Genomic DNA, 27,619 nt, shown 5'->3' on the forward strand with positions numbered 1-27,619 from the left:
CTAGCAGCTCTGCTGCTCCATTCATCTTTATGGGACTGCCAGGTGTACGCTGCCTCTCATCAGAAGGCCCATATAGATTAATGACGTGGCACTAGACACGGGCAACCATCGCTCCACCCACTCGGGACCCTGTTGGGGAACCCACCAATCAGATATCACTTAATCACATGATAAGTTATTGTTATGGTGCAACAAGGTCTGAAAAACTATTTTTTTTAAAAGCCCCCCCCCCCCCCCCAACCATCACCATCAATTTTCCATTGCACACAATCCCTTAAAGAGCCACTACACCTAATAAATGAGGATTATATGTCAAACTCCACATCAGGTCTAATTCAACAGACTTCACACTGAGTATATGTGACCTGCTGGGATCCTAAGGCTTTATAATTTTAGGGTGAGGATCAAATGTCCTGGTTGTTGCTACCTCATCTGATGTCTCCGGCTTCTGCGTCTATATAAACTGAAGACAAATCCATAAAACGAGCAGCAGGGATCAATAAGCAATTTGGATTCACTTAGCTGATGTTTTCACCGTCAATTGGAAACTACAGTACTTCATTAAAATTAAATGTATTAAAAGGCGGTAAAGAATCAGGTCGGCTCCCCTAGGATAAGGGTTTTATATCTCACAAACTCGTTCTCCAGAGGAGTCTGTGTCACCTGCTTATATTATAATCCTGGCCACGTTTGCAGGAGCTTACTGCTTTCAATAGGATTGTGGCTATTATGGCAATAATAATACTAATACGTGTGCGTGTGTGTATGTGTATAAATGAACAGCACTCCAATGTATCATGAAAAAATAAATGCAGTCTAGCAGTAAGTACACCAATCTTCTGCCTGCTGTATTAATCAGAATTTTCTAATTCATTTCAGTAAATAAATCTGCAATGCTGCAATAAACTATTGGATCCAGCATCGGAGTATTTTCGAGTTGTTTGTTTCTTTTTTTTTTCAGTGAAAAGGTACATGCAGCATCAAAACCATCCTCTGGTGTCAACCAAATCTGCACTCTCTTTACAACTAGATCTATATCTCTATAGGAATTAGCTTTGCTGGTACTGCGGAAGCTGCAAAAAACAAAAAAAAACAAAAAAAAAAAAAAACACCAGTCTAGCAGTAACTATACCGGCCTGATATATTAGATTTTTCTAATTCATTTCAATCTTCTGCCTGCTGTATTAATCAGATTTTTCTAATTCAATTCAGGTTATTAAATGAGCAATATCTATACCAAAACAAAGAAACTTACGGAACATGGTGTAAAACTGTTGAGGGTTCAGATTCCACTTCCCCCATGGAGTTTTGTGTCCTTTCGACTGCGCATAGTGAGCATGATTAAATTCTGGTTCCGTCCCAAATGAGTCCAGAACTCTGAGCATACACCTGACAAATGCAAAAATAATAATAAAAAATAATATATATATATATATATATATATATATATATATATATATATATATATATATATATATATATATATATATATATACACATACACACACACACGCTTGTTAACTGTATTTTATGACACTCTCCACAGTTACCCATGTAACAATCTCCTCCATCAGTGCCCCCTATAGAGGAAGGACGATATAACCGTGATCTATTCTGTACTAAAAAAAAAAAAACGAATGCCGGCCATTCAGACCTTCTGGATTACAGAATGCCAGATTACTGGGATCATGTAAAAGTAGTGCGTTACTCTGGTCAATCATCCCAAATAGTTGATAATCCAACACCATAAAGGACCTATGGATTAAAAGGAATAATTTTTTTTTTTCATACAAATTATATTTATCACCTATCCATCAGGATAAATGACCAATGCCCGATCACTGAGGGGCCCTCAGATAATTAGACCGGGGGTCCCTTTAAGGGGGCATGAAGCTGTTGAAGCACGCCAAGCACTTATACCCCTGGATTTCTATGAGCTGCAGAAGCAGTGGATGGAAATAGCTTATGACTGATAGACAGATGTCAAGACACCGACAGCTACTGCAGAGGAGGCCGACAGGGCAGGTCATCTCTCAGACCAAGATTCCTGCCGACATCAAAAGGAGATTCTTTGGATTTAAAGGGAATGACAGAACTCTGGTAGAATTCTACCTGTGCTCATACCATCGATAACTGCCAATGACTTCCTCCAAATCTACCGTTAGAAAACCACTTCTGCCATGTAGCAGGAACTGAAGACCGACGCAGAAGAGAATTGTGACAGGCGTGAGCTAAGGATTTTCTACAAAACTTTGTAATTTACTTCGTGTCTCAACTTCCTCTTGCTGTCAGTGAATGAGAACACTGTTTAAATTCATAGGCAGTAAACCTGTACATCGCTTGTCCTGCTCTCCGCTGAGAAGTCAATACCACTGCATCCAGTCTAGATATTGCTCTATGACAGGGAAACTACAACTTCCAGCACGCTCTATGCACTTCTACGAGAGTTCTCAGAACAGCCATGCAAGCGTGCATGATGGGGGTTGTAGTTTCACCACAGCTGGAGTGCTGAAGGCGGCTGATCCCTGCTCTATGAGCTAAACAGCCTGGACCCCAGACTGACACACTGTAGCAAACTAGCAGCAAGCGCACAGACCGGATACAATTGTGACGAATGCTCAGCTGAGAGAAGACCTAGCCATGTGCAGGTTTAGACTCCACATGACCAACCCCCCCCCCCCCCCCAAAAAAAAAAGCTAATGCTAGTAGACTAGTACAAGCATTCATCCCATCAGCATTGGCCTCCTATATTGGGTGGGGTTCTCAATGTCAGGTTGAAGCAGATACAGCAATGTGGCTTCTCCTCTACTAAATAAAGACTTCTAACCGGTAATGAGGAACATCTCAGGCTCCTTACTTACTGATAATGAACCCAGGATGGACCAAGGGTCTTCTTGAACTGCGCAAGTCCCACGATGTCTATGTAGATGAGTTCCACCACCTTGTCTCCCTGGGTAGGACATCCCGATCTGTTCCCCACCACTTTCTTCATGATCCTAATTAACGAGAAATCTAAAGTTATTACTATATAGACATTCTGTATCAGTTTCCATTCTAGAATACATAATGTTACTAAATGAACAAGTTCTAGTGCTGCTCCGCGCCCGGCTTCCCCTGATTAAGAGGTGAACTTCTTCTGAATTATGTATCACTGCTGATTAATGGAGACACGGGGGGGGGGGGGGGAGTAGAGGAAGAAAGTCATATATATTGGTCGCCAACCACTTAACCTTTCATGGAGGTCGGGCACAGGAGGACTGCAGGCATTAAGACGGGGACATTACACCGTGTACAGACGGGGGAGGATGGGATAATGGCATATGGATGAGCCAGCAAATGTCCTATATAAATCATAACCGAGATTGGTTTGGAGAGTGATTATACAATAGATGACTTAAATGGACAATCGCCATCCTATTAGGACATCACAGTGGGACCCCTAGAACGGAGAGCCAATGTGTAGAAGCAGCTCCTGTTATGGCGCACACAACCCATCCTCTCATTACATGCAATACTACAATTCCCCTGCAGTGGGCGCTGCAGGTGACATGCCTTGCTATCTGCAGCATCCGCCAGCAATATCAGCAGTTTGGGAGCGGGACTACAGCTGATCAGCTAATCGTCCCGGGGCCGCATTCTGAAAAGGGGCGGTCTCCGATTAGACAGCCCCCTTTAACGGAGCAGTGTTCGTACCTCTGAAACATCTAGGGACAACACCAGAGGTCTGGGAGTTAGGACACCGCCTATGATACCTGAAACTTCAATATCATAATCGACTCCCTCCAACGTTGCACTTACAGAAGTCCAGGAAGCTGAGATGCTGGGAGCTGTTTGACCAGGTTCTCACTCTGAGCCGAGCAGGATACAGCTTTTCACGGAGGGCTCCAACAAACACCCTATATCTCAGCTTCAGGAAGCTGGGGGTGGGTGCATGAAAGGGGTTATCCAATACTACAAACAGCCCCCTTCATACACAAGGAATATACTTACCCCACTCCCGGTCCTCGCACCGCCGATGCAGCTTTTCCCTGTGCGCACATGAAAACATCCGGTGTCAGGGGGTTGGGTGTGCAGCCAATGGCAGGCGGGGACGAGCCTCCTTAGCATCTTAGGTGACGCTAGGGAGGCTTGCCCTCCGATACCAGATGTTTTCATCAGCACACGGGGAGAAGCAGCAGCGGCGGTGCGGGGACCAGGAGCGGGGTAACTATATTCCCTGTGAGGGGCCCGGCGTATGGGGGGAGAGAGAATTAGTTTATAGAAGTGTTTCCCAACCACTGTGCCTCCAGCTGTTGCAAAACTACAACTTCCAGCATGCCCGGACAGTCTTTGGTTGTGCGGGCATGCTGTGAGTTGTAGTTTTGCAACAGCTGGAGGCACACTGGTTGGGAAACACTGGTTTATAGTATTTGATAACCCCTTTAATAACTGCTTAGCAGAATTCCCTTTTCTTGGAAGACAGGCAATTATCAGCGAGGACAGGCATTCGAAAGAAAGAGTCCCTAAAGCCCCTTTAACACGAGTGAGTTTTCCGCGCGGGTGCAATGCGTGAAGTGAACGCATAGCACCCGCACTGAATCCGGACCCATTCATTTCAATGAGTGTGTGTACAGGAGCGTAGTTTTTCACGCATTTCTGCGCTACACGAGACTCGCAGCATGTTCTATATTCTGTGTTTGTTCTGGCATCCTCTAAAAGGGGTTGTCCAGGTTTTTCTCTTTTTTTTAAATCTATCCCCTATCCAGCAGGACCTGTTGAATCAGTCTTCATTGGACTTCCGCACAGACGGGGTCACATGGGCTGTTGCAGCCAATGACTGGCCTTCGTGACGTTACTGCGGCGGTGCACATGATGCATCTGTGCAGGGGTCAGTGAAGATAGCCTGGGAGTCGGAACCGAACAGGGAGCAGGCGAATACAGATTTGCTGGGGCAGGTTTAGGAGAAGGAAAAAAATGGACAATCCCTTTAATTCAGATGATAATCATCTGTCATTGGTTTCCAGCAATCTCAAGGATGTTTTATACTCTATAACTAAAGTATCTGATAATCTGGAACCTGCTCAGTCCCACGGATGTCAGATTAAGGGAATTCTGCCAGCCCTTATGAATTACGATGACAATTCTCTTTTTCTACCGTACTTAAAATCAGCCATTAAAGACCATAAGCTCCTTATAGACAATTAGGGCCGGGATTCTTGGATTCTGCCTCTGCGAGGAGCAGCGTCTACTATCTCGCTCGGTTTAGCACTGAAGTCGGTTTTAGCATTGAACGTAATCTTCTTACTCTTTCAGCTCGGCTATTGAAGCTGAAATCCTGACATCATGGCCCAATAAGTAAAGAGATGTAATTAAGTCACTCCACTGGACTAATTCACCGAGCGGCCCGCCACTAAACGCATTTTCAGCTATCTTGAATCCCGATTCCTTTGTCAGTAATCCCAGATGAACGAGGATCTGGAAGAGAAGAGAGAAAAGGCATCATCCATGTATTCAAGTCACAAACGACTTAAATAAAACATATTCAAATGAAGAAAGCCCTCGACGATACATTGTATAATGCGGCCTTCAGAGGGTCTAAGCTCCGTTCTGACACAGAGCTCCAAATCCCCTTCACGCACCCATGGTTTAAAAGGACTTATCTGGGGGTTTGACATTGATGACGTATCCTTAGGTCATCGGTATCTGATCGGCGGGAGTCTAACTCCTGGGTCTTCCGGTGATCAGCTGATCGAAGCCAGTGATGTCACCGTACATCGGTCACATGACCGAGGTGCAGCTCAGTCCCATTCAAGTGAATGGGGGTGAGCTGCAATACCAAGGACAGCCACTATACAATGTACGGCAGCTCCAGTGAGCACCTCTTCAAAAACTGATCGGCAGGATTCGGAACCCCTCCCCCCCCCAAATGGTAATAACCAGGTTTTAAATTCATTCATGCCTTTCTAGGGAGAATAACAGGAACGGCACAACACAATTTTGAGATGAAGATGCCCGAGAACTGGTATTTAATGAATATAATTTACTGGTGACAGGCAATCTTTAAAGGGGTGAGGCATATCCTAGCGGTAGGTGCGGGTCCCACCTCTGAACAAGAGTGCACTGAGCAAGTGTGGCCACCCTCCTTTCACTTCTATGGGAGCTCTGAAAATAGTGGAGGACTGGCACTAGTCCCATAGAGGTGAATGGAGAGGTGGCAGTGCGCTCGCTCTTACTTTGAGGGCCCCGTTCTAGGGATAGGTGTAATCTCAGAGGCGAGCCCTTCAACCCTCCGACACATCCTAGCGATATGGCACCAATATCTCAGATGACAAACCCTTTACCTGATACAATTATGGCTGTGCACTAGGGGGAGCTTTTCGGACACTAATTTAAACTCAGTTTCCAAGACGGTAGCAGGAGGAGGAAGGAAGAAAGAAAAGTAGGCGTCTTGTGCCGTAAGAAGGTAAATATGATCTTCTCCCAAGATCGCCCTGGATTCAAGATCAATTGACGGGTGGAGCAGATTTTACCAGCAACCTCCAGAGGAGAAAGATAAATGACGGACTATAAAGGACTTTGTCAGGGGAGAACAGAGGATTTGTGACAGAGGTGCCCCTTTAAGACTCGGGCAGCCATTTATTCCATGTAATTGCATTGAAGGTGGACTCAAAAGGGAAGTCATTTCACAGACGACAGATCAGAGAATCACAATAGGAGAGCGGTAAACTGTGAAACTTATCTCGCGTCAAGCAGTGATTTATTAAAGAATAAAATTCTGGATTTTTCAATAGAATAATTACACAAAAAGGAGGCCGTGAACTGGAACGGGGAGCGCGGCTTTTTGTAATTAGAATATGCTAATGTATGGGGCCTTCAAGATCTGATAGAAGAGGCCAATGAAAATGACCGTCCTATGATTTAAAGGACGCCACCCCCTTTAAAGTGAATGTTCATTTCTTAATAGAAGTCAGAGCTCTGTATTTCTGATACATAAAATTCTGGTTTTCCTGCTGCCACCACTAGGGGGAGCTTAATAGAATGCAGTTCCATCGGTATGTATGCATGAGCTCCGCCTTGTGGTGACTGCAGGAAACCAAGAACATTTAGGGTTCTCCGGGAATTATTTAAAATGGCCACCAGCAAGCTGTCCTAGAATGTGAGCAGGACTGGTTGCCTCCACTTCCAGAGCTGCTACACACATAAACCGATACTACAACATCGATGAGTGTTCCTGTCAGGCTGCTCAGCCATGATGGCATATCATAGGCGGGATCACATCATTACCATCCACTGTAGAGCAGTGTAGTGTGGCAGCTCTGGAAGTGGAGGCAACCCCTTTTAAAGAGGTACTCTGCCTAAAACAAGCCATCTCCTATCCAACGAATAGAGGATAACTGTTATATTGGTAGGAATCTGACCTCTGGGACCATACCGATCACAAAGGTGGGGGGGTCTCGTGCCCCTATATGAATGGAGTGACAGGTTGAGCATGCATACTGCTGCTTCATTTGTCTGCCAAAGATAGCCGGGTACAGCGCTGGGCTAACTCTGCTCCACTTATAGGTGAGCACGGGACCCCCAGTCTAGTTATGGGTGGACCTCCACTGATCGAACATTTATGCCCTATTCAGTGGATAGAGGTGAACTGGGAATACCTCTCTATGGCTATTGGCGCTCTGCATCATAAAAATGGAGCTCCAACCTCTACAAAGTATCATGAAATAAGTCTGCACAAAACTTTGGCCAATGTTAAAAAAAAAAAAAATCAAGCATTGACCAGTGGTGAAGATCAGCACCTTTCATGATCGTGCAGTACTACTATACCATTACTGGGAAAACCCAGGCTGCGGCACAAACACGGTACGACTGACAACACAGCGCATTTGCAGAGCGATGGTCTGGCCATAGGAAATTTACAAAAGTAAATAGGGATGTTTGTCTTTAAAAGGTCACTGAAAGAAAAAACCAAAAGACACTGCAATATCCTGTCTCTGACACGACACGAGACCTGACAATGTGACCATTATAGGGAGAGTCGAAAGTCAGAAACCTGAACCTTTTTAGGAAAGTTTTTAAAAATACATTCAAAATTAGGTTTGGAGAAGCAAGCAGCTCATAATTTATGGAGATCACATTGGACTAATAGAAAGTGAGCTGTAACAGAGATGGTCACTTGGCCTGTGAAGGGTCTAGAAGGTCTTTGGGTGGCTCTGGACTTTGATTCACCCTTTAGATCTCCGTAGGCAGATCCAGGGTTTTGAAGGAGCCGTGTTAAAGTTTAATGGGTTGGACATTGGCTTACGGAGGAGATGCCCATATTCTGGAGAAGAGCTAATTTGCAGGCTTTTCTCAGGTAGCATTGCCTGTAAGAAACCAGTTGGCTCTCCACAAGGAGAACCAGTAGCTTCCAAGACCCTTTAAGCAAGAACTTTCACCATGGAGTTCACAATATTCCAGACTCCCATGATGGCGGTGACAGCTCCCACATACCTTCTTCCTTTTCCGTTTCTCCAGATTTTGTTTTTCTGCCAGAGATTTGATTGCTTCTATCCAGGTATCGTCCATCCGCTTTATTCTCAGCGTCATCCAGCGAAACTCCTCACGCCTTGACATAACTTTGTAGAGTTCGTCAAAATCTGTATGGATTTCGGTCTGGTAAAAAACAAACCACAATGTTGATACTAGTCTGACTCATGACATGTTAAGGGCCAATAGGCTGCCATCTCTTCCTCCATAATAAATGTTTTAAGCTACGCAAACCGTCCAAGGATGGTCATAAAGGAACAAAGATCTAGAGAAGAGGAGCTTTAATCCCAAAAGGAAATTGCAGTGTCACAGAGCAATACATAATCACATAAATAAGAAAATTAATAAAGATGGTCCTCTTCTCATTAAGGAGAGATTTACGACAACCAGTAACCCCAAGATTTATTGTTGGGATGGCATCAGACAGTTTTAGGAGGTATCATGGAATCTTCTCAGAAGTTAACATAGTCATCATCATTCTGATTATTCGGCTCACAGAAGACATCCCACAGAGTCAGGTGACCATTTCCTCACCATCCTAGTGGGTGCTGGTGTCAACAAGCCAGAGGCTCATACTGTGTACCAAGTACCACCAGGTCATGGTCAAAACGACCCAACAGAGGGCGAGCTCCAGAATGGTAATCTACTTTAACATTAGCATACAAGACCTGCCGTCTCTGGTACTGGGGTTGGACCAGCTCATACATTGGGGGCATATCGGTGGCACAATGTCTGATGGGTCCCAGAGCACGAAGGGGAACAGACTGCACAAGCTCGGCTATTTCTGACACTCCCATAGAAATGAATGGAGGGAGGCTGCGCACGAGTGCTCTGCTTTCTTTCACTTTGACAGATCATATGTAGAAGTAGGTGCGAGTCGTTCATCTTGGACCTGCACCTATCTGACACTGGGGGCATATCCCAGCGATACGTCCCCAATGTATGACATGGGTCAACCCCTTTAGGGCTCTTTTTACTACAAAATAACAGTGAGATAAAGTTGTCACCAGAATTTTGTAGTAAAAAGATCACAGAGATGCAAAGAGCATTATCAATCATGTCACTCTCTGCTCTCCATCTCCCTTTTCTCAGTGTAAGGCTACATGCACACAAACTTATTTTGTTTATGCATCCATTCAGTTTTTTTTTTTTTGCAGATCGTATACGGACCCACCATTTCTATGGAGCTGTTAAAAAATGCGGATAGTCAGTTTGTTTTCCGCGTCAGTGGTTCCATTCCGCAAAAATTTTTTTTACCATGTCCTAAAAAGGATAAGCATATACAATGGATCCGCAAAAAAAAATAAAAAAAAATACACATACAGTTGTGTGCATATAGTCTAAGAGATAGCAAGAGGGAGGAGGAGGAAGTTATACAAGGCAGATCAGAGAGTGGAGAGATGAAACCCATCCAAGGAGTGCAGCGCACACAGGCTGTAGATAGAGAGGAAAGCACAAAGGAGTGAGAGTGAAGGACAGATTGTGCATCAGTGCACAGAGAGGGACCACCCACCACAGAATGAAAGTGTGCTGATACAAGAGAGCTAGGAAAGACAGAAGCATTCTGGACACACAGAGCAAGTATTATTGGAAGAGACACATACAGTCTGAAACTAGGAGCAGAGTTCAAACTGAATATTGGGAAAGGAGGTGTCTCAAAATAAAATGAAGGAATTAAGATTGCAGCCTGAAACTTAGTGGTTAGCTCAAGTAAACAAATTTGAACATATATAAAATTATTTCCCCATAGCAAAGATGTCCATTGCCTTTAAATAAACCTTGGTGTAAAGTCCTACAAATCACCACTAATGGCAAGATCCAATCATTATCGCCATTTAAAATGCGGTGATTAAATCTGCCATCAGATATTCCTGGAAGAAAGCGATGGCTGCTACTTGCATCTCCTGCCTTGGCTGCCTTCCCTAGGCCATAACGCCTTATCTAAATATTGAGGATCTACGCGCACGCCGTTGGGTCAATAATGAGTTATCAGCAGTTTTACCATTGTCCTTTTATCCGTTTCCTCTTTGTGGTTAACAGCTCTCCACAGCAGGCGAGGACACCAATTTTCAACCTGAAATGAATGAGGATGGAGATTAGAAAACATGGACTTGACAGGCAGCGGGGACGTATTACACGACTAATGTTCGCAGGAGCTGTAGACAGACTCGAGACACCATAGACGGCGCTAACATGGATTTAAGAAAGGTCCACCATGCAGTGGCGACTCTAGGATCAATATATAGGGGGGGCACAGAAGATACACAGTCAAAAATGGGGGGGGCACTAATAATTTTCGCCAGCTAATCATACTACTGAAAAATACTAAAGCAGCCGCTTCCCCTGCAGCTACGCCCCTGATGCCGGGGTAATATAATTAAGGGGTATCAGGGTACATTGGGTATAATATAACTGAGGAGGGCTATCAGACATTATAAAGAGGTAATACAGCTTACATTACCCCTGTATTACGTCCCTGATAGGATAGCACTCCTCAGTTAGGTTACCCCTGTATAATGCACCCTGATACCCCTTAGTTATATTATATAACTAAGGGATATCAGGGTACATTACACAGGGGTAATATAACTGAGGAGGGCTATCATGGGACATTATACAGGATAAAATGTAAGCTATATTGCAACCGTATAATGCCTGATAGGCCTCCTGAGTTATATCACCCCTGTATAATAATGTACCCTGATACCCCTTAGTTATATTATATAACTAAGGGATATCAGGGTACATTATGCAGGGGTAACATAACTGAGGGGTATCAGGGTACATTATACAAGGGTAATATAACTGAGGAGGGCTATCATGGGACATTATACAGGATAAAATGTAAGCTATATTGCAACCGTATAATGCCTGATAGGCCTCCTGAGTTATATCACCCCTGTATAATAATGTACCCTGATACCCCTTAGTTATATTATATAACTAAGGGATATCAGGGTACATTATGCAGGGGTAACATAACTGAGGGGTATCAGGGTACATTATACAAGGGTAATATAACTGAGGAGGGCTATCATGGGACATTATACAGAGTTAATGTAAGCTATATTACCACCGTATAATGCCCGATAGGCCTCCTGAGTTATATTACCCATGTATAATAACGTACCCTGATACCCCTTAGTTATATAACCCCGCTGAGATCATATAACTAAGAGGTATCCTGGTACATAATTATACAAGGGTAATATAAGTTACTCAGGAGGCCTGTCAGGCATTATACAGTGGTAATATAAGTTATATTACCCCCTGTATAATGTACCCCGATACCCCTTGGTTATATTACCCCCATGTATAATGTACCCTGATTACCCTCAGTTATATAACTGAGGGGTATCAGTCAGGGGACATTATGGGTTATATTATAACTAAGGGGTATCAGGGTACATTATACAGGGGTAATATAACTAAGTTATAGGGGTAACCATATCATCAAGGACAGGTTGAGGAGGGGCTGGGCGCAAACCAAGCAGGAGGGAGGGCAGGCCATGAGGCGAGGTAGTGGGGGTATAGGGGTACATTTTTTAAAAACTTTTTAGCAGGAGCAGAGAGAACTCAGAGTCAGAACATGAAGGCAAGGCAAGGCACTCACTGGCAGGCGGCATATTACCCTTGTATAATGTACTACCAATTATACCCTAAGTTATAGGGGTAACCATATCATCAGGGATAGGTTGAGGAGGGTCTGGGCGCAAACCAAGTAGATGGGAGGGCAGGCCATGAGGCGAGGTAGTGGGGGTATAGGGGTACATTTTTTAAAAACTTTTTAGCAGGAGCAGAGAGAACGCAGAACATGAAGGGAAGGCAAGGTACTCACTGGCAGGCGGCAGCAATTTGCAAAGTCCGTTTGCGCGGGCGGGCAGGCACGCAGCAGCGCAGCTTTACGTGTTGACGACCGTGACGTCAAGTCGTCAACTCGTCTCTGCGGCTGCCACACTCCCAGCCTGCGCCCTGCACGCTCTGCCTCCGCGAGTCCGCTGGGTCCAAACGCCGCCCCCACCACGGCACCACCCCATCTGTCATGTGACTCCACTCCATAGCCGACGGACTGGCACTGACTGTATGTTACGTATCTGTGTGTTCTCTTCTCTGTCAGTGTGTGTACTTTTAGTGCGGGCGGCCGGCGCAGCAAGCAGCGATTAGCGCTAGACTCAGAGATATTCAGCGAATCAGCGGGGGGGCACCCGGGGGGGCAAGGAATGACCTGGGGGGGGCAATTGCCCCCCCTCGCCCCCCTGTAGCGACGCCACTGCCACCATGGCTGCAGTGATTTAATCGTACATTGAGCTTCTTGAAGACCCAACACAATCCCATCCCCCACGGAATAAGGCACAGGGGGTAGGGAGGCTCCCCATTTAGAATCCAACATAGGGAGCAGCATGCCAGGAGTCCTAAGCATATCTCCCCGACCAGCCCCTTTTTCATGGCATTGCCTCAAAGGGGGAAGGGTATATTAACATTGCCCTGCGTACAGTAATTTAAATGTTGGGAGTTATGGTCCTGGAGTCTGCAAGTCCTGGACGCACACTTCCAAATATTAAAAGGTCATTTGTCTCCTCCTATAGATTTAATAGGCCATCTTAAAAGGGGTTGAGCATGAGTAGAAGAATATCTCTGCTTGCCTTCAGAAACAGAGCCGTGCCAGTCTACCGGCCAGATCTGGTATTGCAGCTTAGTTGTGCTGTAGTGAATGGGGCCGAGTTGCAATACCATACACAACCTGTGGACACTTGTGGTGCTGTTTTAGAGCAGATATTTTTCCAACCCTGGTTATTCCTCACCTGACTTTTTTTTGCTTCTTTGCAAAAAAAAAAAAAAAAAAAAAAAAAAAAAAAAAAAAAAAAAAGACAAGCATTAGTGGCACAACGGTTGTCAGTGGGCATCCACTCTTGGAAAGAATTTAGGATCCTCATGTTTCGCTACAAAAAGGAATTCTACGGAGTGGGATCAAAGCCAAAACTATATTTAAAAAAAGGGGGGAGTCATGAGCCATAGCTGACAGGTGCATAGGGCTGCTTTCATTACTATTCTAATGACCTAAAAGGTTATATAAAAGCTGAACGCTGCCAAGACCGAGACCATGTAGACCCGAGAGCTCACGTCGCACAGTAACCACTCAACGTCCTGTCTGGGTGACCACTGTTTTGGCACATGTAGCGATATAAAAAATGAAGTAGTCACAGAAAGTATATTATATACACACACACACACACATATATACACACACACACACACACACACATACATACATACATACATACATACATACATACATACATATATACACACACACACACACACACACATATATATATACACACATACACACACACACATATATACATACACACACACACACACACACACACACAGCACGTTCCTTCCTGTCAGACAAGGAATCTTCAGTTTCAAGACAAAAGGCAGGAAAAAAAAAAATAATAATTTGGTATTCAGTGTTACATAATTTAACAAACTGATACAGTCAAAAAATAATAATTCGTATCTGATTTTGCACTTTGCGTTCTGAGTTCTGACACAAGAGTCACGTCCTGCCTTTCAGCCTCTTCACCTTCTTCTTCGTGCCATCTGCAAGCAGCAGGGCAGGCAATCTGCTTCCTCGGTTCCCTCCATACCCCGCCAGATACCACACAGAGATATTTGCACAGAGATGTGATCGCATTGCTAAAGAAAGGTCTTTACTGGCTTCACTCTGCCATTGCTTCAGTTAAAAACAGGAGAGTCTTAATTTTAGCAGGAACGGGGCCTAAATATCACCTTATGTCCCTCTTGCGAGTCAAATCAAAAGGGGTTGTCCGATGAAGACGACCTCTGCCCGTATGCCCCATCATCACATATGGATGTCATGGAGGGAGGCCTGCTCAGACCCCCCCAAATAAATCAGAACAGTCACTATGACAGTGCCTCCAATTTTGGTGGACTACAGCCACTAAGAATGGACGCCCGTGTAGTACTACATCATCCCTGCAGCAGACCGGGAAAATGAGCGGCTTTCCCCCTGATAAAACCTGCAGATTGCCGGGGGTGCCAGGAATGGGACCTGTGGTCGTGCCTGCATTTTGAAAGGGTTGGCGCCGATAAATCACTACTTGGGGGGAAAAAAATAAAAAATAATTTGAACATATAGTTTATTCAAATACAAAACTAGCAGTGTGGGCTATAGCCCCAGCATCACTCTGTATACACGGGCAAGCCGTGACTGCTGCGCTGTATGCCGCCCTATACTGTGCACAGTCGCCATGTTATTTGTAAATAAACACGTCCTCGTGGATATTACGGACACTGTTCCCTCAGTGTAAGGTTACAAAGTTGCCGGTGTTTGTTTCAATCAGCCTAGAATAGTTACATTGTATCATCCGGTCTGACTGTGTGGTGCAAACCATATACCCCAACACTGCCCTGTATGCTGCTCCCTGTCCAATATCGTGCTGCCGCCGCCGACTCCTGCGGCGCCCAGCACTCATGTCCCAGTTGCTAGTCCGCTTTAGGCCAGTAAGGGTAGGAGGAGGAGATTGAGATTCCGGCACCCCTGCTAGATCTCGCTGGTCTGCTCTCCAAAAATAGAAGCCTCACCCTAATTTACGTGTGTGTAACTGAGCTAATCTTCGTAAGTGTACGCTTCACGCGCTTCAACGCGCTCCATCAGGAGCTACACAACAGGAATTAAAGGGGTTCTCCAGGATTTACACATTGATGACCTACCCTCAGGGTAGGTCATCAAAATGAGATTAGCAGGGGTGCGACATCCAGCTGTTCAGGGAGCACACTGCCGTACACTGTATAGTGGCAGTGCTTGGTATTGCAGTGGCGGTGCTTGGTATTCACTTGAATGGGAGGTCATGTGATTGATGAACTTGACATCAATGGCCTAAGAGGGTGCTACAATCACGAAGTGACAGCTGACTGGCGGGGCCCCTGGGTGTAGGACCACCCATAGGTTATCATCAGGGGGCCAGAGGCAAAGCCTATGCAACACCCCATCCTCCAGAAAGCTCATACGGCATCATGGGGATCATCACGCGTCCCTGCTAATCAAACATGAACCTGGGTTTGATCGTCTGCACTTGGACAGTAAATCTGCCAAGGGAAGGTATATTTGCCGTCTGTAGCAGTGAGATACCGGGTGATCCTCCTCCTGGTTGGGGAGGGCAGGCTTTTTATCAAGGGAAACTGGCACTGATATAGGACAGAGGTCAGGAGTGTTTTCGGGGAAGGCGTTACCCACTCAGACCCACGGTCTCAGCATCATTTTGGAAGTATTGGAGAAATAATCATAAATGTGTTTAGTGGACAAACCCTTTAAGGGTCTGGGCAGATTATAAACTCTAGATTTTTAAAAAGGAGCCTCACAAAAGTAAAAAAGTGTCCTACTATTCCGTGTCTACAGCCAAAACAAAGTGTGTAGTCCAACATAGATGCAAGGGAGGATGACTGCAGGATCGGACTACACAGGACTGCATATGAGCTGTGTACACAAAACGGAGATTTTTCAAATCAAGACTATTTGCAAAGTTGGTTCATTTTTCATTCTGGAAGTAGTTGAGGAAAAACATTTAGTGGACATACCCTTTAAAGGGGTTGCCTCATCACAGGCAATGGGGGCATATCGCTAGGATATGCCCCCATTGTCTGATAGGCACGGGTCCCACCGCTGGGACTTGCACCTAAATCGGGAACGGAGCCCCGCAAAGTGGCGGCTGGAGGACTCCGGTCCTGCCACCACCAAGCGCTCCCTACAGACGTGAATAAGAGCGCACGGCGTATGAGCGACCACCGCTCCTATTCACTTCTATGGGCCTGACGGCTGCCCCATAGAAAATTAATGGAGGGTGGCTGCGCATGCGCAGTGCACCCTCCACCACTTTTGGGGCTCCGGAACCCGCACCTATAAGACAATGGGTGCATATCCTTGCGATATGCCCCCATAGTCTGATGAGTCGACCCCTTTAAGGGTCTGTGTGAATAATAAACCCAAAATTCTTAAAAGGAGCCCTAACAGAATTAAACCACTAACGGCCCTTTGAAGCGCATTAAAAACGTGAAGACAGTTTGGATATCTTACTACGCACAACTATATATCGCTTGAGCTTTCAGGCCCAAAGCCTGAGGCTGCACTACTGAGATATTCTGACAAATTCCCCTCGTCAGATGCAGGATTGTCTTCGAAACCCTGCAGGGCAGCAAATCAGCCGACAACACGACACCAGAGGAAAATCAGAATAGGAGCCTAAGAATTCCTAATGGAAGAGGCAGGGAGAGTAATCTGAGCGCACTTACCTCACTGAGGTAAATAAAAAACGAGCAGGTGGATCCGTCAACGCCGTAACTGGAGTAGCAAACGTCAGAACGCCACATGTCCTTCATCCACTGGGGGGGAAAGCACAGAAACAGTGTCAGTCCACAAGGCCGATTCAGCAATGCTAAAGAATGGAGATATTTTCCTGTATTAGACCACAAAAGGGGCAAATTGGTACTAAAAACGGAAAAAGGGGTGCCCGTGTGATTTCGAGGTAGGAAGTCTTGTTAAATAGGGCAGGGCTTACAATGCCGGATTTCAGTTTTAAAATGTCGGCTGTATAGCGCCAAATAATTAACCATAGTCAATGGCAACATCCCTGGGTTCTAGGGCAGTGGAGGGGTTAATGTCTGTACCCCTAGTGGTCTGCAACAGAGAAGGGGTTAATGCCAGATCTCATTAAATCTACGGCAGATATAGCGGTTTTAAAATAGGCATTCCCGGTATGCTAGGGCAGAAAAAGGGTTAATGACAGCATCCCTGGTGCTCTGTGGCAGAGAAAGGGTTGATGAAACTACTGCTTGTATTCCTAAAAGTCAGTGAACAGGTTAATTTCACCACAAAAGGTGGAGAAGAGGATAATGCCTATATCCCTGGTGGCCTAGGGTAGCGAAAGGCTTACATTTAAAATTATAGGTGGTCTAGGGAAGGTCAATTTAAGATCCCCCTAGACTAGCAAGGCCTTTAAAAGCAAACCCTTTTTTGCATTGGACCAGCAGGGATTTTTAACACGAACCCCATCTGTGCCCTAAACCACCAGGGATTCATTTTAAAATCCCTAGTCGTCTAGGGTAGTGTAGGGGTTAATCCATACTGGTGTCTGGTGGGGTCTCACCGCTTGGTCCTGGCTGTAACAGACCGTTCCCTCGGTGCACTGATCACAGGGATGAGTGCACGGAGGGGATAGAGAGAACTCTGCAGCTACAGCAGTGCAGTATAAGGGACAGAACATCGGGGTATGCTCTATACGCTGCGCCGGAGAAGAAATGTGATGTCACCGAAGACTAAAGATTGCAAGAAAAATAGGAAACGTACCTTTACTTTACCCTCACAGTGAGGGTAGCCATCCATGGGAGGCAAGTCACACTGCTCTTGGGCTCCATTAATCAGATCTGTGGGGTAAAAATAAAAAAATATAAAAAGTTAGGGGTCACATTTAACAGAATTTACACCCTACGTATAAGTAACGACAAAGAGCGAAGTTGCGGTATTGCCAGAGTGTCCTAAATATGTGGGATGGGGGTGGGTCGAGAGGATCCTCCTATAGAACAAGGTCTATTTCATATTATATAGTATCAGACATACTGAGAATTATATAGGACTTACAGCAGCACAGAGTATTACAGGACAGTAGTGAACCCATGATTATTTCAGTAACAGGAGCTGCAAAGGACAGCAGAGGGACGGAAGACCAAATAGCAGGCAGATTAGTATCCCAGCAGCACAGAGCATTTCAGAGATGACTTGCATGACACATAGTGCAGCGACCTGTCCACCAATGAGTCTATGCAGTGGAGAAGGCTACATGTGACAGGGGCACAATCAGGAAGTAGTAGTATCACTGCAGCACAGAGCAATTCAGAAAACTGTTTCAATCTAGTGAGAGTGACCTTTCTAGTTGGATAGTGTGGGGGGAATGGGGGGGGGGGGGGAAGCCTTCAGCAGCACAGAGCATTTCAGGACAGCGTAGTGATCTCAGCAACAAATTTCTCATATTCTGATGGTCAACATTACAAGGCATTTGGTGTTCGCTCACTAAGCAGCAGGTGAAGGTTCACACCTATATATGTGGCATTACAGTGGGGTACAGACCGCAATGCAGGGGTCCCCACAGCTCTACCCTCAGCATGTCAAGCCCTGTCAATCAAGGAAGGGGTGGGTTACAAAGCAGTGCTGAGAGTATTCAGCCCCGCCTCCTGAAGCTCCCATTCCTCATTTGCATATGAGTAAACTGACAAATGGTCAACCACTGGGGTAGTTGATCGAAGCAACTCCCTTATAGGGGTATGCCCATGTCGTAATGATAAGGTTTAGGATCAGTGGGGATCTGACCTCAAACGTCCGCCGATCCTGAAAATGAAGGGGATGCAGCGCGGGTGCAGAGAATTACAGTGTGGTCCCATTACATGGCAGGAACGCTGCCGCCAAGGGTAAAATTAGAAGGGGACGCAGAGATAAACCAGAGTAGCATCCACCTTCGTTCTCGGGATCGGTGCAGGTCCCAGAGATCAGTCCTCCACCGATCATAAAAGGGATCACGTCAGAGATATACCACCACTTTAGAACATGGGAAGACCCTTGTATCACTCCAGACTGATACATTGTAACACAATCAGAAACATATGTGAGCAGCTTTAGGTATTTTATAAATATTTTATTACCCGACAGCAAGCAGAGAGTTTGAAAGTGAAAATAAAGTGAAATTCCAGATCCCACAGCACAGACATCACCATCACTCTAAGTTCCCCATCAGTAAGTCTGGAGAATCCGGAGGAAATCCACGCAAACACGGGGAGAACATACAAACTCCATGCAGATGTTCTCCTTGGTCAGATATGAACCCAGGACCCCAGCGCTGCAAGACACCAGTGCCAACCACTGCGCTGCCCTACAAACCACTGTACGATAGCTTGGGGCCCCTGCTCTAATATAGGGGGGGGGGGGGGTCAAGGGTCGCCAGCTCTTCTGCACCAGTCGCATGCATTTCAAGCTTGACCCCCAACTCCACACAAATTCCTCCTTACCACCATTAGGCAGGACTAGGGGCCCCATATTAGTTCTTTAGATAGGCGAACCCTAGCAAAGCTTTGTGCATCGTTTCCTTAAGAGCCACAAAGCAGCGGTCCGGACCCCCACTCCATCTTTCACAGCAGTAACTGGATATGACAGCATCTTCCTCTGATCACTGGCTTGGAAATATTAAATAAAAGGCGAATTTTAGACTCCGCAGCATCACAAGATGTTCTAGATAAAAACATCCAGAGCGCACGCAGCGAGCTGCAGTCATTTCTCCCATAAAATTACTGCAATACTTCTCCCTCTATGGGGGGGGGGGGGGTTAAGACTTGTAGAAACTACTTGGGTCGGACGTAGAAGGTCGGTGCCATGTTTTGTTAGGCTCAGGTTCCTTATCTGTCTATTCATAAGCGTTTTCCATCCTGCAAAGCACGACGTTCCAGAGGAAGAACAGATGCCCTTTTGATCCATGGGCCGATACCACGAAAAGGCTCTGGAGCTCGTCCACAGTCCCCCCTCCAGGGACAAAAACAAGCTCACACAGATGGCATAAACAAGGTCCTCTATGAAAGGTGCCCATTATAAGTATCTTTAAGATGCGTACAAATAAGATCAGCGGCGCCGTGGAATAAACATGAAAAATGAGACCGGCGGCGAAAATATTTTTGGAAAAAAGAAAAGTTTTGACTTCCCTGGTGAGTCTACTGCATGTTGTAGGGTACACTATTCTGTCCGTCAGAATGATGGAAACCAGAACCGAAACCCGACAGACCCCATTAAAGTCAATGGGGTCTGCCAGGTGTCATTGGTGGCCAGCATATGCTGGATCTGATGCTTCAGTCTCTCTCACTACTTTATGTTTCTATACAACACAGCAAAAAGGAAAAGCACCGTATTGCTGGGAAAAAACTTTTAAAAGGGGTTATGCCACCAAAAAATAAAATAAAATAAAAAATCTACATTTTTCAAATCAGCCCATGGAGCTGAATACTTTTGCAACTGCATGTAATTAAAAATGTTGTATAGTTGAGAGTTACTCAATAAAAAGTATCTGTAGAGCACCGGCCGTTTGTTCTTTTCCATATTTCTCTGTCCACCTTACTGAGGTGGACGCATATGCTGATGGGGAGAGAGGTGCAGCAGAAAGCACCCACCCCCTGGGCTGTGATGGGGAGAGAGGGGCAGCAGAAAGCACCCACCCCCTGGGCTGTGATGGGGAGAGAGGGGCAGCAGAAAGCACCCACCCCCTGGGCTGTGATGGGGAGAGAGGGGCAGCAGAAAGCACCCACCCCCTGGGCTGTGATGGGGAGAGAGGGGCAGCAGAAAGCACCCACCCCCTGGGCTGTGATGGGGAGAGAGGTGCAGCAGAAAGCACCCACCCCCTGGGCTGTGATGGGGAGAGAGGGGCAGCAGAAAGCACCCACCCCCTGGGCTGTGATGGGGAGAGAGGGGCAGCAGAAAGCACCCACCCCCTGGGCTGTGATGGGGAGAGAGGGGCAGCAGAAAGCACCCACCCCCTGGTCTCTGATGGGGGGAGAGAGGTGCAGCAGAAAGCACCCACCCCCTGGGCTGTGATGGGGGGAGAGAGGGGCAGCAGAAAGCACCCACCCCCTGGGCTGTGATGGGGGGAGAGAGGGGCAGCAGAAAGCACCCACCCCCTGGGCTGTGATGGGGGGAGAGAGGGGCAGCAGAAAGCACCCACCCCCTGGGCTGTGATGGGGGGAGAGAGGGGCAGCAGAAAGCACCCACCCCCTGGGCTGTGATGGGGGGAGAGAGGTGCAGCAGAAAGCACCCACCCCCTGGGCTGTGATGGGGGGAGAGAGGTGCAGCAGAAAGCACCCACCCCCTGGGCTGTGATGGGGGGAGAGAGGTGCAGCAGAAAGCACCCACCCCCTGGGCTGTGATGGGGGGAGAGAGGTGCAGCAGAAAGCACCCACCCCCTGGGCTGTGATGGGGAGAGAGGGGCAGCAGAAAGCACCCACCCCCTGGGCTGTGATGGGGGGAGAGAGGTGCAGCAGAAAGCACCCACCCCCTGGGCTGTGATGGGGGGAGAGAGGTGCAGCAGAAAGCACCCACCCCCTTGGCTCTGATGGGGGGAGAGAGGTGCAGCAGAAAGCACCCACCCCCTTGGCTCTGATGGGGGGAGAGAGGGGCAGCAGAAAGCACCCACCCCCTGGGCTGTGATGGGGAGAGAGGTGCAGCAGAAAGCACCCACCCCCTGGGCTGTGATGGGGAGAGAGGGGCAGCAGAAAGCACCCACCCCCTGGGCTGTGATGGGGAGAGAGGTGCAGCAGAAAGCACCCACCCCCTGAGCCGTGATAAAGGAGAGGACTGCAGCAGAAAGGACACTTCCTTGAGCTGCCAGCTTCCAGACCAATTGGGGCAATATCCATGCGAGGTACAGGACTGGTGTTAGATTTATTCAAGATTGTCATGTACTATACAAGGTCAGAGTTTCACTTTTTACATCAATCACGGATAATCCCTTTAAATAGAATGTCAGGGATCAGCAACCTTCGGCACTCCAGCTGTTCCGAAACTACAATTCCCAGCATGACCCACTCATTTCTATGAGAGTTCTCAGAGGAGCAGAGCAAGAATGCATGCTGGGAGTTGTAGTTTCACAACAGCTGGAGTCCTGGAGGTTCCCTACCCCTGCTCTATGTAAAGTCACGGATATACACCTACTGGTTCTACACCTTTTTGGATGCTGTAGTCTGCCAGAAAAAAAAAAAAATTTAAACTGCAAATCACATAAAATATCCAAATTCTGAGAATAAACCGTCCACCCCAACACACTTATCTGCTTTCAGTTCCATTAGAAGCCATTATACGTATGAGCGGCTGCACTTTGAGTCTAGATAGCCTTCAACCAACGGAAGTCAGTGCTTGAACACCAGGCTTTTATTCACATGACTAATCCCTGGAGATCTGATCAAACGCCGTCATCACTCGCCCCAGGGGATCAGTTGCGCAACATTAACCCAAACGAGACAATGGTTTTATTGTGCGGGTGATCTTTTGATACACCCAATTCATGTCTTCACATCTGAAAACATCAATTTGCTCCCCATCAGACACTCCGCTGTCCATGCAGGCAAGGACTTGCATAGGTTTGTGCGTTTATATACAGCTGTTACTAACAGAATATTGCACAAAGCTATAGCTCAGACTTCATTGCAATTCCAGTTCGTCCCGGAAAGGGTTGAAAAGTAAGAATTAGTCTTACCGGTAATTGTATTTCCAGGAGTCCGACATGACAGCACCACATGGAGGAGGACTCCCCGGCCACTATTGGGACAGGAAACAGGTTAAAAGTCCCCCCCACCCACCCTAGTGTCTTAAATTAATATACAAACTTAGGAAGGGGACCACAGCTTAGAGAACTTTCCGTCCAAAACCTCTGGTCAAGGTTTCCCACAATAGCCAATCTATAGTGTTTGCAAAAGGTATGAGAATTTGACCATGTAGCCGCCTTTCAAATTTGGTCGATAGAGGCTCCTGCGTGTTCTGCCCATGAAGCTGCAACTGCTGTGGTGGAATGGGCTCTGATATCTTGCGGACAGGCTATTCCCTGCAACTGGTAGGAATCCATTATTGCCGATTTTATCCATCTGGCCAACGTTGTCTTAGAGGTTCTCTTACCCTTGTTTCGGCCGGCAAATTGTATGAGCAGACTAGCGTTCTGCCTAAATCCACTGGTAGCTTCTAAACAGAAGGATTTTGTTTGAGTATTTTTCCGAGTGGCAAAAAGGTCTATTTTGGGATGTCCTTACTTCACTGTCAGATCCAGGAAAACCCGTTTGTTTAGGGACCATTCGCTTGGGTCTAGGTAATGCCTTGATTTTTTTTTGACCCCTTAAGGTGAACCGCTGAAATTGATAGAATTCTTACCTCTGTCCAAGAAAAAAAATCCTGCTGGAGAGACTCTGAAGTAGAGGGTATCTTGTCCCCCTTCCCGGTGTTTAAGAAATGCCACAGTCGTCATGTTGTACGACAAAATTCTTATGTGCTGACCCAGCAGAAGATCCTGACCCTCTTGCAGAGTCTCCCAAACTGCTCGGAGTTCTCGGTAGTTTGAGGATTTCCCTTTTATCTCTTGGTCCTTAGCTCCCTGGTAGCAATGATCTCCAATTTTGCTCCTCATCCTTGTTGACTAGTATCCGTTACAACAATATAAGGGCTTGGATTCCAGGGAAATCCTTTTGACAGGTTGTCCATATTCTTCCACAATTTCAAAGATCTCCAAGCGTCGTCTTATGATACATTTTTTGATTTAGGAATTGATGGTTCCCATCCCAAGCAGAGAGAATCATCTTCTGAAACGATCTTGTGCGAAACTGGCTCCATGGCACGGGCATGATACAAGCTGTCATTAGGCCTAGGATACTCATTGCCTCTCTGATCGTACAAATGGATTTCCTCTGAAAAATGCAAAAAAAAATTCTATCAGATTTTACTGTCTTCTCTTTGGAAGAAAGGATTTTTGCAATCTCGAACCTAAAAAAGTCCCTAGGAAAATGTTCCTGGCATCGGGTGTCAGATCTGATTTTCCCCAATTTAGGATCCAACCTAGGTCTTGTAGGAGGGAACTCACAGTCTGAGTACGATTGACTAACATCTGTACCGAGTCTGCAATTAGAAGAAAGTCGTCCAGATATGGTACGATCTTTATTACTTTCACCCTGAAGAAAAGCCACAATTTGGAAACTGCAACTTTGTGAATACCCGAGGGGCCGATGATATTCCGAATGGAAGGCATTGGTAATGACTGAATCAGCCTTTTTCCCTCATTGCAAATCTTAAGTATTTCTGGTAATCTGGGTGAATTGGCAAGTGGTAATATGCATCCTTCAGATCCAGGGTGCACATTACCGCTCCTGGAGGAATTAAAAGGTATAGTCGACCTGATAGACTCCATCTTGAAGCGTCGATATTTTATCGATTTGTTCAGAGGTCTCAGATTTATTATGGTCCTGAACGAACCATCTGGTTTCCTTACAAGAAACAGTCTTGAATACCTGCCTACCTGATGTTTTGGGACCTCAATCGCCGCACCAATATTTTTTAATTTTGCGACGTCTATCAGATTTGAGTTGTATTTTCTCCTTACCAGGTCAGCAAATATTTCTGTTGAGGAATTGACAAAAGTTCTATTTTGTAGCCTTCCTGTACAATTTGGAGCGCCCACAGGTTCTGAGTTATCTGGCGCCATGCAGGAGAAAGTATTTTAGCCTACACCCCCCCCCCCTTCACTACCACCAGCCTGCCGGCATTGTTTGTTCTGGGAGGTGTTGGGGTTAAAGTAAAAAAAAAAAACTCCCTTTTCCTCCTTTCCGATAGGACCATCTTTCCGATTTTCCTTTGTCCTTATACGTTTGACTTTTTTGTTGGAATTTTCTACGAAAAAGAAGAGTCTTTTTGGGCTTTTCCTCCAGAAAGACTTTTTGTCTGAGGCCTTTTCAAGATTATTATCCAGTACCGGGCTGAAAACATAAGCCCCTCAAAAGGGAATAGCGCATAAATTTATTTTTAGACGCAAGGTCACCCGACCAATTTTTTTAGCCATAAGGCTCTTCTTGCTGTATTTATAAGGGCTCAGTTTTTTGCTGCAAACTTGACCGACTCAGTCGATGAATCCGCTACAAATGCAGTCGCCATTTTTAGGAGAGGAATGGAATCCAGTACATCCTCCCTGGGAGTCCCTATTTTTAAAGGCTGCCGATGTCTCCCACGCTTTTCTCAAGAGACCCTTCCGCCTTTCGATCCATTGGTTCTTTTAGCTGTGATGAATCAAAGGGAATAGGCGTTTTTCTAGCCACAGGAATATCCATTTTCGGGATTTTTTCCCACAATTTTGTCTCCTGTTTATCAAAGGCTAGACGATTCTTCAATTCCCTGGGAATAGAGTCTTTTTTCCCCCATCTTCCCATTCCTCTAAAATAATCTGTTTAAGACTAGAATGTCCATCGTTTCCCGAATGGCAGTGAGAAGAGTCCATATCATCTGATAAGAAGCAGTATTTTTGCTGCTCATCATAGGATGTGGAGGGTAGAGAATCTATTTTTTCCTAATCTTCTTCGTCCGACTCTAGGTCTTTTAGCTTTCCGGGCATGGCTGATATTTGGAAGGGGTACAAGGGATGTCACCGAAGCCTTTACTTCTTCCCTTATAATTGCTTTAAGGTCAGTTAAGAGAGAAGGCTGTTCTTCCTTCATGATTTTATTGATACATATGCAAAAACATATGCAAAAAAAAATTATGCGTGGATTGTATCTTGAAGCCTTTTGTTGCAGGTAGCGCACCTTTTAGGCTTTTTTGTTTCCACGTTAGAGTAGTCTTTTTATCCCCCTAGTTTCTACTCACATGACCCTGGACAGGAGGCTCTGGGGATTGCCCTCTCCGAATAGAGCTGATAGAATCCATAATGTAAGGACCCTGTTACAAACCCCCTTCTGGTTTAAATGTCTTCGGCACTTACCCATACTGTTGTCCCGATGCCCCTCCTCTTCCTTTCTGGAACTCATCCTAAGAGTCAACCGGATGGGACATGAGGCCGGTAAGCCAAGCCTCAAGTGTCCCACACCATGAACATTGCTGTAGGGCGCCGCCATATTGTTTCCGGGTGCCTGTGTGGAGCGCACTTGCGTTCCAACTCCTGGAAAACTCCCCGATGGGCGCCATCTTACTTCCAGTTGCCCATACTTGACAGGAAGTGACATCAGACGCTGTGCTCCCGAAACATGTGGCCGTAGGGATTCACGCTGAGGAGGAGGAGCAAGTCTGGAACCCAGAGCCCCACCGGGGTTGCGTCTTCCAATCCCTAGCCCGTAGCCGTATATTCTGATTCTGAGAACCAGCCACTTGGCCGCCAGGTACCGGAGGGGCTGGGGAAGCTAAGAGAACCCTCATTTAGAGAGTTTTAGCCAGGCGTCAAGAGGAGGAAGGAGAGGAACTTTCCCCCCCCCACCCCAAATCCCGACCTCCGCCCTGGTCCAAATATTTATTGAGACCTCATCTCTACCCTGTCGATTATTGGGACAGGAAAACACTGGTGTGTGTGGGGTGGGACTTTTAACCTCTGTTTCCTGTCCCAATAGTGGGCGGGGAGACATCCACCATGTGGTGCTGTCATGGAGGACGCCCTGGAAATGTATAAAAAAAAAAAAAATTTCACTGTTGTTATTCCCATAATACTATACTATAATACTGCCTCCTATGTACAAGAATATAACTACTATAATACTGCTCCTATGTACAAGAGTATAACTAATATAATACTGCCTCCTATGTACAAGAATATAACTACTATAATACTGCCTCCTATGTACAAGAATATAACTACTATAATACTGCCCCTATGTACAAGAGTATAACTAATATAATACTGCCTCCTATGTACAAGAATAAAACTACTATAATACTGCCTCCTATGTACAAGAATATAACTACTATAATACTGCCTCCTATGTACAAGAATATAACTACTATAATACTGCTCTTATGTACAAGAATATAACTACTGTAATACTGCCTCCTATGTACAAGAATATAACTACTATAATACTGCCTCCTATGTACAAGAATATAACTACTATAATACTGCTCTTATGTACAAGAATATAACTACTGTAATACTGCCTCCTATGTACAAGAATATAACTACTATAATACTGCTCCTATGTACAAGAATATAACTACTATAATACTGCTCCTATGTACAAGAATATAACTACTATAATACTGCTCCCTATGTACAAGAATATAACTACTGTAATACTGCGCCTATGTACGAGAATATAACTACTATAATACTGCTCCTATGTACAAGAATATAACTACTATAATACTGCTTCCTATGTACAAGACTCACTACTATAATACTGCTCCTATGTACAAGAGTATAACTACTATAACACTGCTCCTATGTACAAGAATATAACTACTATAATACTGCTCCTATATACAAGAATATAACTACTATAATACTGCACCTATGTACAAGAATATAACTTCTATAATACTGCTCCTATGTACAAGGAT

At 45.7% G+C, this 27,619-nt stretch overlaps 1 protein-coding gene across 3 annotated transcripts in view; it reads right to left on the reverse strand.

Annotated features, from left to right (window-relative positions):
* MGAT5 (alpha-1,6-mannosylglycoprotein 6-beta-N-acetylglucosaminyltransferase) overlaps window positions 1–27,619 on the reverse strand; it is a 97,413-nt gene that overhangs the window by 16,877 nt on the left and 52,917 nt on the right. For all 3 annotated transcript variants that reach the window (XM_044302781.1, XM_044302782.1, XM_044302783.1), the window contains exons 4-10: window positions 17,876–17,952; window positions 16,822–16,911; window positions 10,508–10,579; window positions 8,470–8,631; window positions 5,285–5,454; window positions 2,862–2,996; window positions 1,256–1,389 (exon numbers count right to left, since the gene is read on the reverse strand). In XM_044302781.1, coding sequence (XP_044158716.1) covers window positions 1,256–1,389; window positions 2,862–2,996; window positions 5,285–5,454; window positions 8,470–8,631; window positions 10,508–10,579; window positions 16,822–16,911; window positions 17,876–17,952 — 840 coding nt within the window. The remainder of the gene's footprint in view (window positions 1–1,255; window positions 1,390–2,861; window positions 2,997–5,284; window positions 5,455–8,469; window positions 8,632–10,507; window positions 10,580–16,821; window positions 16,912–17,875; window positions 17,953–27,619) is intronic.

This window comes from Bufo gargarizans, chromosome 8 (genome assembly GCF_014858855.1).
Source record: "Bufo gargarizans isolate SCDJY-AF-19 chromosome 8, ASM1485885v1, whole genome shotgun sequence".
Taxonomy (NCBI): domain Eukaryota; kingdom Metazoa; phylum Chordata; class Amphibia; order Anura; family Bufonidae; genus Bufo; species Bufo gargarizans.